General features: G+C 26.6%; 1 protein-coding gene across 1 annotated transcript in view; it reads left to right on the top strand.

Annotated features, from left to right (window-relative positions):
- Nucleotides 1-19,375, top strand: part of mtt (mangetout) — a 159,844-nt gene that overhangs the window by 52,808 nt on the left and 87,661 nt on the right. Inside the window, exons 3-4 of the mRNA XM_073956576.1 lie at nucleotides 4,601-4,771; nucleotides 5,132-5,276. Of these exons, the coding sequence (XP_073812677.1) occupies nucleotides 4,601-4,771; nucleotides 5,132-5,276 (316 nt within the window). The remainder of the gene's footprint in view (nucleotides 1-4,600; nucleotides 4,772-5,131; nucleotides 5,277-19,375) is intronic.

The following is a 19,375-nucleotide window of genomic DNA, read 5'->3' as shown; positions in this document are numbered from 1 at the left end:
ATTTTTTCTAAACGTGGATTTTTTAACAAATATTTTTTTAAACGTGGATTTTTTAACATATATTTTTTCTAAACGTTTTTTTTTATTTTTTCTAAACGTGGATTTTTTAAAAAATATTTTTTTCCAAACGTGGATTTTTTAAATTTTTTTTTTCTAAACGTGGATTTTTTAAAAAATATTTTTTTTAAAATTGGATTTTTTAACAAATGTTTTTTCTAAAATTGGATTTTTTAAAAAATATTGTTTCGAGCAACAATAAACTTGGATTTTTAAAGAACTTTTTTCAAGCAACAATAAACGTGGATTTTTTTAAAAATATTTTTTCAAGCAACAATAACATGGATTTTTAAAAATATTTTCGGACATAAAAGAGCATTCTACAAAGAATTCGGAAATAAAATAAAAAATTTTAAAAATTCGGAAAATAAAAAAATAATTATCAAAGAAATTCGTAAAATAAAAAAAGTGTCGAATGAATTTCGGAAATTAAAAAAAAAAAGTTTCGAAAGAAGTTCGGAAAATAACAAAAAACATTTACGAAAATAAGAATTCGGAAAAAATTAAATATTTTCCGAATACTAATATTTTCCAAAGAATTTCGGAAAATATAAAAATAATTTTCAAAAATTTTCGGGAATTAAAAAAAATCTTTTCCAAAGAATTTCGGGAATTAAAAAAATATTTTCCAAAGAATTTTGGGTATTAAAACATATTTTTCATAGAATTTCAGGTAATAAAAGATATTTTTCCGAAGAATTGCAGGAATTAATTAGAAAAAAATATTTTTCAAAGAATTTTGGGGATTAAAAAAATCATTCCCAAGGAATTTAAAATCTATTAGCGTGGATCTTTTTAAAATAGATTTTTAATAAATTTCCGAGTGTTAAAAATAATAAGAAATTTCAGATCAATAAAAGTGGATCTATTAAAAATAGATTTTTTTTTTTGAAATTTCAGATCAATAAGCGTGGATCTATATAAAACGTGGATTTTTTAAAGAATATTTTTCAGGCACCAGTAAACATCGATTTTTAAAGAACTTTTTTAAAGCAACAATTTACGTGGAATTTTAAAAAATATTTTCGTGCATTAAACAACATTTTCCGAAGAATTCGGAAAATAACAAAAATATCAAGGAATTTCGGAAAATAAAAAAATAGTTTTGAAAGAATTTCGGAAAAAAAAACAAAAATTAAATATTTTCCGAATAATAATATTTTCCAAAGAATTTCGGAAATTAATAAAAAAAAGAATTTCGGAAGTAAAAATATATTTTCCAAAGAATTTTGGGTAATGAAAAATATTTTTCAAAAATTTTTGGGAATTAAAAAAATATTTTCCAAAGAATTGCGCGATTTAAAAAAATATTTTTCAAAGAATTCTGGGTATTAAAAATATTTTTCATAGAATTTCAGGTACTAAAAGAATATTTGCCAAAGAATTGCGGGAATTAAGAAAAATATTTTTTTAAAGAAATTCCAAGGAATTTTAAATAAATAAGCGTGGTTCTTTTTAAAATAGATTTTTAATAAATTCCTGAGGTTTAAAACAAATAAGAAATTTCAGATCAATGAAAGAGGATCTATTAAAATCAGATTTTTAGATATTTCAGATCAGTAAGCATTGGTCTATTGAAAAATTAGAAATTTCCAATCAATAAGCGTGGATCTATTAAAAATAGATTTTTTAGAAATTTCAGATCAGTAAGCGTGGATCTATTAAAAATTTTAGAAATTTTCGCGTGGATTTATGAAACATATAATTTTTCGAAATTTCCATGATTTAAAAAATTATGAAATTTCAAAAAAAAAAAAATCAAGCAACATTAAGCGTGGATTTTTAAAAAATATTTTTGGACATTAAACAAAATTTTCCAAAGATATCGGAAAATAAAACAAGTAAGATCGACGTTAAGTTCGGCCGGGCCGAACTTGTTACACCCTCCACCATAAGTTGTATTGAAGTAAAATGGAATAATTTGTTTCCTTTCGTGTATGAAGAAGACTTAATAATAAATTACAGCAATTTCGGTAAAACAATGTGAGGCACCATTCTATTGGGGCTATTTCAAAACGTCGATCTATACCGACAAATTTTTTACGGAAAGCTTTTAGGCTCAAAGGAGACTAAATACCAAATTTCCTATACTTCGTAAGAGAATGTGGCTAAAACTTAAAAAATACCGAAAATCAAGAAGTACTAATAATACTCTTCTGGAATATTTTATAACTCTTAGGAGACGAAATAAGGAATTTCAGCCATTTCGGTTGCATATTGACGTCTCAATCTTCAGTTTTTCGAAAATCGGGAGGTACCGTTCTATGGGGGCTATATCGAAACGTGGACCTATACCGACGAGTTTTAGTCAGAAATGGGGCAATGTACAGACATACAGTTTTATATCACATTGAAGACTAAATACCAAATTTCAGCCATTTTGGTGGAATATTGAAGACACAACCTTCAAAATGAGAAAAATCGGGAGGTACCTTTCCATGGGGGCTATATGAAGTCGTGAACCTATACCGACAAATTTTAAGGTGAAGTTTGAGTACCCCCAACGAAGTCTAAATACCAAATTTCAGTCATTTCGGTGGAATATTGAGGCCACAACGTTCAAAATACCGAAAATCGGGAGGTACCGCTCTATGGGCGCTATATGAAGGCATGGACCGATACCGACAAAGTTCTGGGGAAAGTTTTATACCACCATCGTAGACTAAGTACCAAATTTCAGCCATTTCGTTGTGATAATGAAGCGGAAACCTTCAAAATACCGAAAATCGGGAGGTGCCGTTCTATGGGGGCTATATGAATATGTGGACAAAATTCTGGGGGAAAGTTTTATACGCCTAAAGAAGACTACGTACCAAATTTCACCCATTTTGGTAGGATAATGAAGCTAAAACCTTAAAAATACCGAAAATCGGGAGGTACCGTTCAATGGGGGCTATATGAAGGTGTGGACCGATACCGACAAAATTCTGGGGGAAGGTTTTATACCCCTAAAGAACACTACGTACCAAATTTCAGCCATTTTGGTAGCATAATGAAGCTAAAACCTTAAAAATACCGAAAATCGGGAGGTACCGTTCTATGGGGGCTATATGAAGGTGTGAACCGATACCGACAAAATTCTGGGGGAAAGTTTTATACCCCTAAAGAAGACTACGTACAAAATTTCAGCCATTTTGGTAGGATAATGAAGCTAAAACCTTAAAAATACCGAAAATCGAGAGGTACCGTTCTATGAGGGCTATATCAAAACGTGGACCGATATATCCCATTTTAAATACCAACCATCCTGCAAGTAATACAAACTTCTGTACCAAATTTTGACTCTCTGTCTCTAAAATTGCGAGCTGTATCTTGATTTCAACAGACAGACGGACGGACTGACGGACGGACGGACGGACGGACAGACGGACATGGTCAAATCGACATAGAATTTTATGCTGATCAATAATATATATACTTTATAGGGTCTCCGACGAATATTTCGATATGTTACAAACGGAATGACAAATTTAATTATACCCTCCATATGGTGGAGGGTATAAAAACAAATATTTTCCAAAGAAATTCGGAAAATACAAAACCAATATTTTCCAAAGAATTTCGGAAAATAAAAAAATAGTTTCGAAAGAATTTCGAAATTAACAGAAATATTTACGACAAAAATTAAATATTTTCCAAATAATAAAATTTTCCAGAGAATTTCGGAAAATAAAAAAAATATTTTTGAAAAATTTTCGGGAAGTAAAAAAATATTTTCCAAAGAATTTCGGAATTAAAAAAAATATTTTCCAAACAATTTTGGGCATTAAAAATATTTTTCATAGAATTTCAGGTACTAAAAGAATATTTTCCTAAGAATTGCGTGAATTAAAAAAAATATTTTTCAAAGAATTTTGGGGATTAAAAACATAATTTCCAAGGATTTTCAAATCAATAAGCGTGGATCTTTTTAAAATAGATTTGTAATAAATTTCCGGGGTTTAAAAAAGTAAGAAATTTCAGATCAGATTAAACTTTTTTTTAATTTCAGATCAATAAGTCTAATAAATATTTCAGATCGGTAAGCGTTGATCTATTAAAAATAGATTTTTTTTAAAATTTCCAATGAGTAGAAATAGAATTTTTAGAAATTTTAAATAAGTAAGCGTGAATCTATTAAAAACTTAAGAAATTGTCGATAAATAAGAGTGGATTTATGAAGTTTATATTTCTTCGAAATTTCCAAGATTTAAAAAATTTCGAAATTTCAGATTAGTAAGTGTGGATCTTTTTAAAAAAAGTTTTTTTAGAAATATCCGGGAAAAAATTGAGGAATTTTGGGATTTCAAAATGATTGTTTTTTTTTTTTGAAGAATAAATGCAATTGTTTAAGAAATTTCGGGGATTTTTAGAAACGCATTCTTCAAGAGTTCCTGAAAAATTTGCACAATAAATCTAAACCTAATACCATACATAGATAACGCTATAATTTTATTCTACAAACTTCTGTCGATAATTTTCCGTGGACCATTTTGTGTCCTTTAAATTATTGTATCCAGCATTATTTATAACCATAATTTTAATTCTGTTTCTTTCTTTCCAGGTCTCTTTCTTTTCCACCAGTCCAGAGTTGAGTAACAAACAACGTTTTGAATATTTCTCACGGACCATACCCTCGGATCATTATCAGGTGAAGGCCATGGTAGAAATCGTAAAACGTATGGGATGGAGTTATGTTTCGATTATCTATGAAGAGAGTAATTATGGCATTAAGGTAAGCGTAAAAAAAAAGATTTTAAAATCTGTGTAAATAATAAACATATTCAGTTTCACTTTTTAAACAATATTTTATTATTATTTTTTGTATTTCTTTCAAAGGAACAAACTACATTCAGTTTAAGAAGTCATTGTTATAGTTCTTTCGATTTTATTTTAAAAATTAATTTGCCATATTAACTTTTAAATTTTGCCCGAAAATATTTCCCAACTTTCATTGATTTTATTCAAACATCTGAAATAAATAGATATATTTATTATTATATTTATTTGAGCCAACGAAAAATATTCAATTTAAAAAGACAATATTGAACTTTATTTACAACACTTGCATGCCATGTTTTCATTTCTCTTGAAGGCTTTCGAAGAATTGGAAGAGCTGTTGGCACGCCACAATATCTGTATTGCTGTTAAGGAGAAACTTGTTAAAGATTCTGGAGTGGCCGATGAAACCGCCTACAACAATATTGTATTGAAATTGTTGACCAAACCGCGGGCACGTGGTAAGTAAAACATTGAGTACAAAATCAATGTGAACATGCACACACTCAAACCACACTCCCAGGGAAAGTGCTTAAAGTTTGTGGATTTTATAAAAACAAAAATTTTACTTACATTCATGTGGTTGTAATGAACCTTGGTTGTGAATTATTTGCTATTTTTACTGCTTAGAGAGGCATTAAGGTAAACTAAAACCACTGGAGGTGGTATTCCTGGAAGTAACTTATTAAAAAAAATTGTTTATGTCCATAATCTGCTCCACACACAGGTAGCAGCTTATGTTTTTAAACTAAAATAAAGCAGCATGCAGGAAAATTTACAGTTTTCTTTTTTTTAATGTTTCAACTTTAGCAACTTTTTTGCCTTTTGTAACCCCATAGAATACGCAAATAAAATAAATCCATCCATCCATCTACATACATACATACTATGTACTCTTTCAACATATAAATCAACATAAATGAGAAAAAAATATTACGGATACATATTTTATTAACATCTGCATTTAACAGGTCGTGCGTTAACATCAACACTTTACATATAAACTTGTATACATACACTTTCTTGTATGTGTGTTTGTATTTAGCTTGGTTGCAGTAAAAAATAGTTACATGGAGTTTCATCAGGTGCCAGGTTACTTTTTCAGTTTTTTGCTTTTTTTGTTGTTTTAATATTTTTTATTTATTATTGTGGCAGGTAAAATCATGCAAAACTGTGAGCTCTGAAAATAATATGTGTTCGCATATTAACCCCAAAACGTATTTAATAAACTTTAAACAGAGCAAATACAAATTACAAAGAAAAAAAAACATTGGGCAAAAATTTCCCCAAGGTTGATTCAAATGAAATTTTAATAAGTTTTGCTTTAAAAAGTTATATGAGGAAAATATTTTTTTCCGAGAAGACCTCTTGCGTTCTCCTATCGACACAATATCTATTTGTGTTTGGCATAGATAGGAGACATCTTGAGATCTTCAAAAGACAGGTTTTCCACCAAAGAGAAAAAGAAGAGACTTCTTCAAATGCCATTTAAAGGCAATAGAAGACCTCTTGGGTCTTCTTCAGCCATACTGATAGGCGGACATGGCTAAATTGTCTCCAAATTATTTGAAACGGATTTCATTCAAACATACTTGGGATCTTAAAACCATTATTTCGCCTGTTCACGAAACTCTTGTGGAAAATTTTTCTCAAAATTCCCATATTTCTTTATTATTGTTCTTTTAAATATCAAAAAATATTAAAAAAAATTCTTAAATATTTTTATAAACTCCCAAAATTTCTTTGAAAACCGTATTGATCCGAAATTAAAAAAAAATATTTTTTTCCAAATCTTTGAAATTTCTTGAAAAAATTTTGTAAAAGATCCACGCTTGTCGATCTGAAATTCATTGCAAACATTTTGTAAAATATCCATTTTAAGAAAAAAATATTTTTTCGAAATCTCCGAAATTGCTTGATCCGAAATTTTTAAAAAATATTTTTTCGAAACCTTCGAAATTTCTTGAAAAATATTTTGTAAAAGATCCACGCTTGTCGATGTGAAATTCATAGAAAAACATTTTGTAAAATATATATTTTAAGAAAAAAATATTTTTTCGAAATCTCCGAAATTCCTTGAAAAATATTTTGTAAAATATACATTTTAAAAAAAATATGTTTTTTCGAAATCTCTTATCTATCTGAAATTCATTGAAAAATATTTAGCAAAAGATCCACGGTTATCGATCTGAAATTCATTGAAAAGCGTTTTGTAAAATATATATTTTAAGAAAAAAATATTTTTTCGAAATCTCCGAAATTCCTTGAAAAATATTTTGTAAAATATACATTTTAAAAAAATATGTTTTTTTCGAAATCTCTTATCTTTCTGAAATTCATTGAAACATATTTAGCAAAAGATCCACGTTTATCGATCTGAAATTCATAAATTCATTTGTAAAATGTTGACCTGAAATTTTTAAAAAATTTTTATTTATTTATTTATTTATTTATTTATTTATTTATTTATTTATTTATTTATTTATTTATTTATTTATTTATTTATTTATTTATTTATTTATTTATTTATTTATTTATTTATTTATTTATTTATTTATTTATTTATTTATTTATTTATTTATTTATTTATTTATTTATTTATTTATTTATTTATTTATTTATTTATTTATTTATTTATTTATTTATTTATTTATTTATTTATTTATTTATTTATTTATTTATTTATTTATTTATTTATTTATTTATTTATTTATTTATTTATTTATTTATTTATTTATTTATTTATTTATTTATTTATTTATTTATTTATTTATTTATTTATTTATTTATTTATTTATTTATTTATTTATTTATTTATTTATTTATTTATTTATTTATTTATTTATTTATTTATTTATTTATTTATTTATTTATTTATTTATTTATTTATTTATTTATTTATTTATTTATTTATTTATTTATTTATTTATTTATTTATTTATTTATTTATTTATTTATTTATTTATTTATTTATTTATTTATTTATTTATTTATTTATTTATTTATTTATTTATTTATTTATTTATTTATTTATTTATTTATTTATTTATTTATTTATTTATTTATTTATTTATTTATTTATTTATTTATTTATTTATTTATTTATTTATTTATTTATTTATTTATTTATTTATTTATTTATTTATTTATTTATTTATTTATTTATTTATTTATTTATTTATTTATTTATTTATTTATTTATTTATTTATTTATTTATTTATTTATTTATTTATTTATTTATTTATTTATTTATTTATTTATTTATTTATTTATTTATTTATTTATTTATTTATTTATTTATTTATTTATTTATTTATTTATTTATTTATTTATTTATTTATTTATTTATTTATTTATTTATTTATTTATTTATTTATTTATTTATTTATTTATTTATTTATTTATTTATTTATTTATTTATTTATTTATTTATTTATTTATTTATTTATTTATTTATTTATTTATTTATTTATTTATTTATTTATTTATTTATTTATTTATTTATTTATTTATTTATTTATTTATTTATTTATTTATTTATTTATTTATTTATTTATTTATTTATTTATTTATTTATTTATTTATTTATTTATTTATTTATTTATTTATTTATTTATTTATTTATTTATTTATTTATTTATTTATTTATTTATTTATTTATTTATTTATTTATTTATTTATTTATTTATTTATTTATTTATTTATTTATTTATTTATTTATTTATTTATTTATTTATTTATTTATTTATTTATTTATTTATTTATTTATTTATTTATTTATTTATTTATTTATTTATTTATTTATTTATTTATTTATTTATTTATTTATTTATTTATTTATTTATTTATTTATTTATTTATTTATTTATTTATTTATTTATTTATTTATTTATTTATTTATTTATTTATTTATTTATTTATTTATTTATTTATTTATTTATTTATTTATTTATTTATTTATTTATTTATTTATTTATTTATTTATTTATTTATTTATTTATTTATTTATTTATTTATTTATTTATTTATTTATTTATTTATTTATTTATTTATTTATTTATTTATTTATTTATTTATTTATTTATTTATTTATTTATTTATTTATTTATTTATTTTGTAAAAGATCCACGCTTATCGAACTGAAATTCATTGATTAATTTGTAAAAGATCCACGCTTATTGATCAGATTTTTTTTAAAAAATATTTTTTTAGAAAACTCGGTAATTTCTTGAAAAAAAAAATTTTTAAAACATCCACGCTTATCGATCTAAAATTCATTTAAAAATATTTTAATTAATTTCTCGTTAGAGTCGAGCTTATTGACCAATGTTTTTTTGGAAGTGTAAAAGGAAAGCCGAAGACTCAAACCCACACAACCAGCAATATGCGACATGTTTCGCCTTTGGGAGACGCTCATCAGACATATCGGTTGTGGAGCGGCTACGTTATCGCTATTTCTTTTAAGATCAGCGTGGATCTTTAAAAAATATTTTTCAAGAAATTTCGAAGATTTCGAAAAAATATTTTTTAGAAATTTCGGGTCAATCTAAAATTCATTGGAAAATATTTTTAAAAGATTTACGGTTATGGATCTAATACTCATTGACAAATATCTGTTTAAAGATCCTCGAAAAACATGTTTTAAAGATCCACGCTTATCGATCTGAAATTTATTAATTCATTTGTGAAAGATCCACGCTAATCTCCGTAATTCCTCGAAAAAACATTTTTTAAAGATCCAAGCTTATCGATCTGAAATTCATTGGTTCATTTGTAAAAGATCCACGCTTATTGATCAGAATTTTTTTAAAAAATATTTTTTTTTAGAAACCTCCGTAATTTCTTGAAGAATGTTTGTTTAAAAGATCCACGATTATCGATCTAAAATTCATTGAAAAATATTTTAATTAATTTCTCGTTAGAGTCGAGCCAATGATTTTTGTGCAAGTGAAAAAGGAAAGCCGAAGATTCAAACCCACACAATCACCACTATGTGACATGTTTCGCCTTTGGTAGGGGCTCATCAGACATATCGGTTGTGGAGCGGCTATGCTATCGCTATTTTTTTTTTAAATCCACGCTTATCAATCTAAAATTCATTGAAAAATATTTTTTAAAAGATCCACGGTTACGGGTCTACAATTCGTTGAAAAATATTTTTTAAAGATCCACTCTACCAATCCGAAATTATGAATAATATTTTTAAAAGATTAACGCTTATCGATAGAACATTCATTGCAAATTATTTTTTTAAACCCCCGAAATAAAAAGTTTAAAAAAATCCAGTCTACAAAATATTTTAAAATATTCACGTTTAATTATTTTTAAAAATATACGTTTAAAAATATTTAAAAAATTCACTTCAAATTTTTTTAAAAATCCATGTTTAACAATTTTTAAAAAATTCACATTATTATTTTTTGGAATCCACGCTTAATTTTTTAAATCCACTTTTAAAATTTTGTTTTAAAAAATATCTTTACAAAATTCCCGTTAAGGATAATATTGCTAAAAATCCACGTTTAAAAAACATATGTTAAAAAATCTACGTTTGAAAAATATTTTTTTAAAAAAAAAACATGATTGAAAAAATGTTTTTAAAAAATTCACGTTTGAAAAAATATTTTCCCCATGACCTTGTGCAAATTATGAACCAAAACAATACAATAAAAGTGGCGAGATCTTGAAACATTCAACTTCACAAATAGTACCCGGCTTTGGCTCAGGTTATATTTAATTATCGGTCTCTGAGACTTCTAGACCACTGTCTGCAAACTGGGTATTGTGAAGAATAAAATTCCACATTTTTTTTAATTCCGAAATTTTTTGAAATATATTTTTGTAAATCACCGAATTTCTTTGAACAATATTTTTAAATTCCCACCCAAATCTGAGACCTCTAGTCCATTCTGTGCACCCTGGACGTTTGAAAAAAATGTTTTTGCCCATGACCTTGTGCAAATTATAAACCAAAACGATAAGATAAAAGTGTCGAGATCTTGAAACATTCAACTTCACAAATAGTGACCAGCTTTGGCTTAGATTATATTTAGTGATGATCGGCCATTGGAATGGTAGCCACTCAAATCTGAGACCTCTAGTCCATTGTCTGCAGCCTGGGTATTGTGAAGAATGGAATTCCATAATTTTTTTAATCCCGAAATTTTTATACCCTCCACCATATGGAGGGTATAATTAAATTTGTCATTCCGTTTGTAACACATCGAAATATTCGTCGGAGACCCTATATAGTATATATATTATTGATCAGCATAAAATTCTATGTCGATTTGACCAAGTCCGTCTGTCCGTCCGTCTGTCTGTCTGTTGAAATCAAGATACAGCTCGCAATTTTAAAGATAGAGAGTCAAAATTTGGTACAGAAATTTTTATTACTTGCAGGATGGTTGGTGTTGAAAATGGGATATATCGGTCCACGTTTTGATATAGCCTCCATAGAACGGTACCTCCCGATTTTCGGTATTTTTAAGGTTTTAGCTTCATTATCCTACCAAAATGGCTGAAATTTGGTACGTAGTCTTCTTTAGGGGTATAAAACTTTCCCCCAGAATTCTGTCGGTATCGGTCCACACCTTCATATAGCCCCCATAGAACGGTACCTCCCGATTTTCGGTATTTTGAAGGTTTTTGCTTCATTATCACACCGAAATGGTTGAAATTTGGTACTTAGTCTACGTTGGTGGTATAAAACTTTCCCCCATAACTTTGTCGGTATCGGTCCATGCCTTCATATAGCCCCCATAGAACGGTACCTCCCGATTTTCGGTATTTTGAACGTTGTGGCCTCAATATTCCACCGAAATGGCTGAAATTTGGTATTTAGACTTCGTTGGGGGTACTCAAACTTCCCCTTTGAATTTGTCGGTATAGGTCCACGCCTTCATATAGCCCCCATGGAAAAGTACCTCCCGATTTTTCGTATTTTGAAGGTTGTGTCTTCAATATTCCACCAAAATGGCTGAAATTTGGTATTTAGTCTTCAATGTGATATAAAACTGTTCGCCAGAAATATGTCTATACAGGTCCACGCTTTCATATTTCTGACTAAAATTCGTCGGTATAGGTCCACGTTTCGATTTAGCCCCCCATAGAACGCTACCTCCGGATTTTCGTAAGATTGTGACGTCAATACCCAACCGAAATGGCTGAAATTCGTTATTTCGTCTTCCAAGAGTTATAAAATATTCCAGAAGGGCATTATCATTATAGGTCCACGTCTTCCTATATCCCCATAGAACCTTACTTCTTGATTTTCGGTATTTTTTTCGTTTTAGCCACATTCTCTTACCGAAATATAGGAATTTTGGTATTTAGTCTTCTTTGAGCCTAAAAACTTTCCGTCAGAAATTTGTCGGTATAGATCGACATTTTCAAAAAATCATTTTTGAAAAGATATAATTAAAAAATCCACGTTTGCAAAAATATTTTCGCAAAAATTCATGTTTGAAAAAATATTTTCAAAAAAAAACAAGTCTGAAAAAATATTTTTAAAAAATCCACGTTTGCAATAATATTTTCAAACAAATTCACGTTTGAAAAAATATTTTCAAAAATATTCATGTTAGAAAAAATATTTTTAAACGTGGACTTTGAAAAAAATTTTTATAAATAATCTAATTTTTTAAAAAAAATCCAAGTCAATCGAAAAATAATTTTAAAAAATCCAAAGTCTTCGAAACATATTTTTAAAAAAGTCCAAATTCTTCGAAAATAATTTTTAAAAAGTCCACGTTCTACGAAAATTATTTTTAAAAAATGCACGTTTGAAAAATATTTTTAAAACATCTACGCTTGAAAAAATACGTTTAAAAAATCCACGTTTGAAAAAATAATTTAATAAAACAACGTTTAAAGAAATATTTAAAAAAAAATTCAGGTTTAAAAAATACTTTTAAAAAAGTCCACGTTTGAAAAAATAATTTAAAAAAACCAAGTTCAATGAAATATTTTTAAAAAGAATTCAGGTTTAAAAAATATTTTTAAAAACACCACTTTTGAAAAATTTCATTAAAAAATCCACGTTTGAAAAATATTTTTTAAACACCTACATTTGAAAAAATATTTATAAAAAATCCACGTTTGAAAAATATTTTTAAAACACCTACATTTGAAAAAATATTTATAAAAAATCCACGTTTTAAAAAACATTTTTAAAAAATACACTTTTGAAAAATTTCATTAAAAAATCCACGTTTGAAAAATATTTTTAAAACACCTACATTTGAAAAAATATTTATAAAAAATCAACGTTTTAAAAAACATTTTTAAAAAATACACTTTTGAAAAAATCCACTTTTGAAAAAATATTTTAGAAAAATACCGCTTTCGAAAAAAATAATTTAAAAAATCCACCTTTAAAAAAATATTTTTAAAAAGTTCACGTTTGAAAAAATATTCTTTAAAAAAGTCCACGTTTGAATAAATAATTTAAAAAGAATCCACGTTTAAAGATATTTTTTTAAAAAATTAAGGTTTAACAAATATTTTTAAAAACACCACCTTTTAAAAAATATCTTTAAAAAATCCACGTTTGAAAAAATATTTTTAAAAAATCAAAGTCCGTAGAAAAATATTTTTAAAAAATCAAATTCCGTAGAAAAATATTTTAAAAAATCCACGTCCGTAGAAAAATATTTTAAAAAATCCACGTCCGTCGAAAAATATTTTAAAAAAATCTAAGCCATTGAAAAATATTTTTAAAAAATTCCAAGTCCGTCGAAAAATATTTTCAAAAAATCCACGTCCTTTTAAAAATATTATTAAAAAACCACGTCCTTTGAAAAATATTTGTAAAAAATTCACGTCGATTGAATCTTTTTTAGAAAATCCACGTGCTTTGAAAAGTTTTATTAAAAAGTCCACGTTCTTTGAAAAATATTTTTTTTAAAAATCAACATCATTCGAAAAATTTTTGTAAAAAATCCGCGTCCTTCGATTTTTTTTTTAAATTTACTCTGAAAAAAATGCACGTCCGTCGAAAAATATTTGTAAAAAATCCACGTCCTTCGATTTTTTTTTTAAATTTACGCCTCTGGAAAAAAATTCACGTACTCTGAAAAAAATGCACGTCCGTCGAAAAATATTTGTAAAAAATCCACGTCCTTCGATTTTTTTTTTAAATTTACGCCTCTGGAAAAAAATTCACGTCCGTCGAAAAATATTTGTAAAAAATCCACGCCCTTCGAAAAATATTCATAAAAACTCCACATTCATGAAACGAAATCTTAAAAAAATACACGTCCTTAATGGACATTCTTAACAAATCCACATTCATGAAAAGATATTCTTAAAAAATCCACGTCCTTCGAAAACTATTCATAAAAAAACCACTTTCATGAAACGAAATCTTAAAAAAATCCACGTCCATTAAAAACATTCTTAAAAAATCCACATTCATGAAACGAAATCTTACAAAAATCCACGTCCATTAAAAACATTCTTAAGAAATTCACATTCATGAAAAAATATTCTTAAAAAATCCACGTCCTTGAAAAAATAATCTTTAACTAATTCACGTTCATTGATTCTTGAAAAAATCTTCTTTATCTAATTCACCTTCATTGATCCTTGAAACAAGATTCTTTAAGAAATTCACGTTCATTGATCTAGAAAAAAAACATCTTTAAAAAATCCACATTCATGATTCATTGAAAAACACTTCTTTAAAAATCCACGATTATTGATGTTTGAAAAAATATTCTCTAAAAAATCCTCAATGATTTGTACACGAAAAAATAATCTTTAACAAATCCATGTTTATTGGTGCATTAAAAAATTTCTCAAAATCTAATAATAAATAAATTCTAAAAATCTTTAAAGGATATTTTAGTTTTTTGTTGTTATATTTAAAATTGAAAATTCCTCTAAATATATTGTTGAACACTAAAAGATTGTCCTTGAAATTTTTCGTATAAAATAATTTATTACTCTTACCCGCATTTCTTCCTGTTCCTATAAATCTGAAAGGCAATCACTGCCAATGTTATTTATTTACCATCAAATCACAACACAGCCATCATTAATAAGCGATTATAATTCATATTTTATAAACTCTGCCAGAAGACAATAAATATTCATCAAATACTTAGCGATAAGAAAGGTCAAATCTTTACCAAACCCAATCTCCACACAAAAGTACCTTTCTAAGAAAAGTTTTGGAAATTAATCGGTTTTGGCAAGACAAATGTTGTTACTACTAGGAAGTGATCCCAAAGAGAGGTTATTTAATAATTTATTATATCAAACCGACAACCCTTTAAGCTTTATTTGAAGAGGTCCTATTTAAATAACTAGAACACCTGAGGTTTGTATGGAAAGCATAGCCATGCCCTTTTCTGGAAGATAAATGACTATTTGTATATCATAGGGATTTTTGACCTTCCTGTGATGATCAATGATTTTGGAAAAATGATTGAAAAAATAATAAATTATTGTTATATTAAAATATTTTGTTAAACATGGTTTTGTTTGGTAATCAATTAGTTTTAGCCAAAAGAAATATTTTTTTCTTATAGTTTAAAATAAAATTAAAAAGAAGACCACATGATAATTTCAGAAAAAAAGCGAATATACCAGCAGTTGTATATACCATTGCTTAGTGTCAAAAGTACATTGTTAAATCAATTCCATCTACACATTTATGCTTATTTAATATTATGACTACAAAGATTGTCGATTATTCTTAATGCGAAGTCAAAGGATTCATCTTCTTCCTTTGTTCAACCTTAACAATGACTGTAACCATCCACAATAATCAGGAAGACAATGTCTATTAATCATGACCAACCATTCGTTCACCAACCAGCAATATGTTCAAAAGGATACAGAAAATAATACCGCCATTCATGCACGTTTATCTTTTCAGCACGAAAGGATTTCATTTTGGGTATTCAAAAATAAAGACAAGCATGCCTGCTCATGTGTGTGTGTGTCAGTGATGTGAACTGAAACAACATATCACATCCTCCAAATAAGTTCTGACAAAATGACATAATCCAAGGAAACGTTAAAGTTGCCAACCGGTACGTTTTCATTTTCAATTGAATTGATATTGATTTCATACATTGTAAGCCAGCTACTTTTTGTTGGTGTTGTTGTTGTTGTCGTTGGTTATTGGTGCTGTTCGTTGGGTTTTCCTTTCAACACGCCTTTCATTTTAATATTCGACGTGAAGTTCATTTGTAAACTGTCACCATTGCTGTCAACCATCACCACACACGAACCATGTTGTTGTTGTTGTCGGGTGTACATGTTGAAAAGTGAACAAGCGAAACCCCGTTCAAAGGATTTCGAACACACATTCCCACCCACACACTCAAAGTCTTATTGTAAAGATTATAACAATGTATTGCTGAACAACGTGTCAGGGTGCGTGATTTTTTAAAATCTTGTTTGTGCCTTTTTTGGCTTTTTTCAGTTTGTGTGTCCTTTTTTTCGGTAATATTGGAAAACTTGTATAGATGGGGTTTCATTTAAACTGATTGTATTATTTATAGAGATTTTCGGTATAACAAATGACACGATTTTGTATATTTATTTTTTGTTTCATAAATGTTTTGAATATTCAATTAAGTGTAGATATTTTAAAGAATATTTTTTTCAAGGACCATTAAAGGTGGATTTTTTAACGAGTATTTTTTTAAAAGACCAATAAACGTGGATTTTTTAAAGAATATTTTTCAAACACCAATAAACTTGGATTTTTTTAAAGAATATTTTTTCAAAAACCAATAAAAGTGGATTTTTTAAAGAATATTTTTTCAAAAAACAATAAACGTGGATTTTTTAAAGAATATTTCTTCAAAAACCAATAAACGTGGATTTTTTAAAGAATATTTTTCAAAAACCAAAAACGTGGATTTTTTAAAGAATATTTTTTCAAAAACCAATAAACGTGGATTTTTTAAAGAATATTTTTTCAAAAACCATTAAACGTGGATTTTTTAAAGAATATTTGTACAAAAACCAATAAACGTGGATTTTTTAAAGAATATTTTTTTTCAAAAACCAATAAACGTGAATTTTTCAAAGAATATTTTTTCAAAAACCAATAAACGTGGATTTTGTAAGAATATTTTTTCAAAAACCATTAAACGTGGATTTTGTAAAGAAAATTTTGCAAAGACCAACAAACGTGGGTTTTTTAAAAAATATTTTTTTATGCCAATGCACGTGGTTTTTTTCAATAATATTTTTAATTTTTTTTTCAACAATATTTTATTTAATCGGGACCATTAACGCTTTTTTAATAATATTTTTTCAAGGAACAATAAGCGTTGATTTTTTAAAGAATATTTGTTTAAGGGCCATAAACGTGGATTTTTTAAAGAATGTTATTTTTTTAAAGACTAATAAACGAGGATTTTATACAAATATATTTTTATGTACCAATAAAGGTGCATTCTTTAAAAATGTGTTGTTTTGAAGGACCTATAAACGTAGATTGTTAAAGATTTTTTTCAAGGACCACACAACGTGAATATATTTTCAAGGACCACACAACGTGTATATTTTAAAGAATATTTTTTCAAGTAAACGTGGATTTTTTTAGGAATATTTTTTAAAGAACACTTCCTTTTCATAGGTCGATAAGCGTGGCTTGTTCAAGGACCAATAAACGTGGGTTTTTAAAGAATATTTTCCAAGGACCGTAAAAAATGGGATTTTTTTGAGGAACAATACACGTGGATTTTTTAAGAATATTTTTTCTAGGACCAATAAAATTGGATTATTTAAATAATATTTTTTTAATGACCAGAAATATTTTTATATGATGTGTTTGAGGATCAAAAACGTTTTTTTAATAATATATTTTCAAGGACGAATAAACGTTGATTTTTAAAGTATATTATTTGTTAGGCACGAATCAACGTGGATATTTTAAAGAATTTTTTTAAGGATCAATAAACATGGGAATTATTCTTAGCTTCCTTAAAAACATTCTTTAAAACGTAAATGATTTAAAATGAAAATATTATATATAAAAATATTATATATAAAAAATCATATTGGTCCTTGAAAAATATTATTAAAAAATCCTAGTTGAATGCTCAGTGGGTCCTTGAAAAAATTCATGTTGGTCCTTGTAAAAATATTATTTAAAAAATTCCCATTGAAAATATTATTTACAAAATTCAAGTTGTCCTTAAAAAATATATAAACCATTGATCCCTGAAAAAGTATTCTTAAAAAATTCACGTTTAATGATCCGTTTGTCCTTAAAAATCTTTAAAAATTTAGGTTTAATGGTCCGTTGGTCCTTGAAAAATACTCTTTGAAAGTCCACTTGAAAAATACATGTTTATTGAAACGCGTAGGGGATGGGAGATACCAAGGAACGGTCCTGACCGGCTTTAACATGGCAAAGCTCAGGATTTATCTTGGTCCCTCTTTCATCTCAAGTGGATACTGACCTCCCCATGGTGTCACCTGGGGAGCTGCCTTTAACACCCGTTAAAGATAGTGAGCTAACATGTGTCGCGCGTTCACCCATAAGAACGTTAAAAAACTTGGGTTTTGGGCGTGGGGTTAGTAACCCTCCCCTAGAAAAAACAGCCTACTATGAAAAAACGAAAGAAAAGAAAAACAAACCCCTCTAAAGTTGACGAACCCGCAAACGTTTAAGGACCATGATCTGCGAATCTGCACCTGGAATGTTCGCACTCTTTATAGAGAAGGTGCAGTTTAGGCAATGACAGATGTACTTGAAAAATACAAGGCCGACATTACTGCCATACAGGAAATAAGATGGATTGGGAAAGACGTCACAACAACACCTAAAGGTGACGCACTGTATTATATCTGCCATGGCACAAAGCGTGAGTTTGGTTGCGGATTTGTAGTTGGTCGGAGGTTAAAACATCTGGTCTCCAGCTTCACCCCAGTGAATAAACAACTCGCTGCAATTCGATTAAAAGCAAAATTCTTCAACATCAGCTTTATTTGCTCTCATGCTCCCACTGAAGACAAGGACGAACAGACCAAAGATATATTTTACGAGAGCTTAGAAGAAACTTATGACCGTTGCCCTGCCCATGACATTAAAATTACTCTGGGCGATTTTAATGCCAAAATTGGAAAGGAGAATATCTTTCACACAACAGTCTGGAAATTCAGTCTCCACAGTGAATTATCTGACAATGGTATGAGGCTGATAGACTTTGCAGCTGCAAGAAACATGGTAGTTAGCGGTACCAGATTTAAGCATCTCGATATCCATAAGGGCACCTGTCTGTCTCCAGATCAAAGAACAAATAATCAAATTGATCATGTTGTGATAGATGGAAGACATTCATCGAGCGTGTTGGATGTACGATCGTTCCGAGAAGCAAACATAGATTCGGACCACTACCTTGTTGCAGCAAATGTGCGTACCCGTCTAAACGTTGCAAATAAAGCACGAACAGATGGAACACGGAAGTTAGACATCGGTAAGCTGCAAACACAACAGATAGCCACAGCATATTCCACTCAACTGGCGCAACTGCTTAATCAAAGCACTCCTCGTCCCGATAACATATCAGGACAATGGCAAAACAT

Source organism: Musca autumnalis, unplaced genomic scaffold (assembly GCF_047663935.1).
Source record: "Musca autumnalis isolate F117 unplaced genomic scaffold, ASM4766393v1 scaffold_5, whole genome shotgun sequence".
Classification (NCBI taxonomy): Eukaryota; Metazoa; Arthropoda; class Insecta; order Diptera; family Muscidae; genus Musca; species Musca autumnalis.
This window is presented reverse-complemented; position numbering and strand designations above follow the sequence as displayed.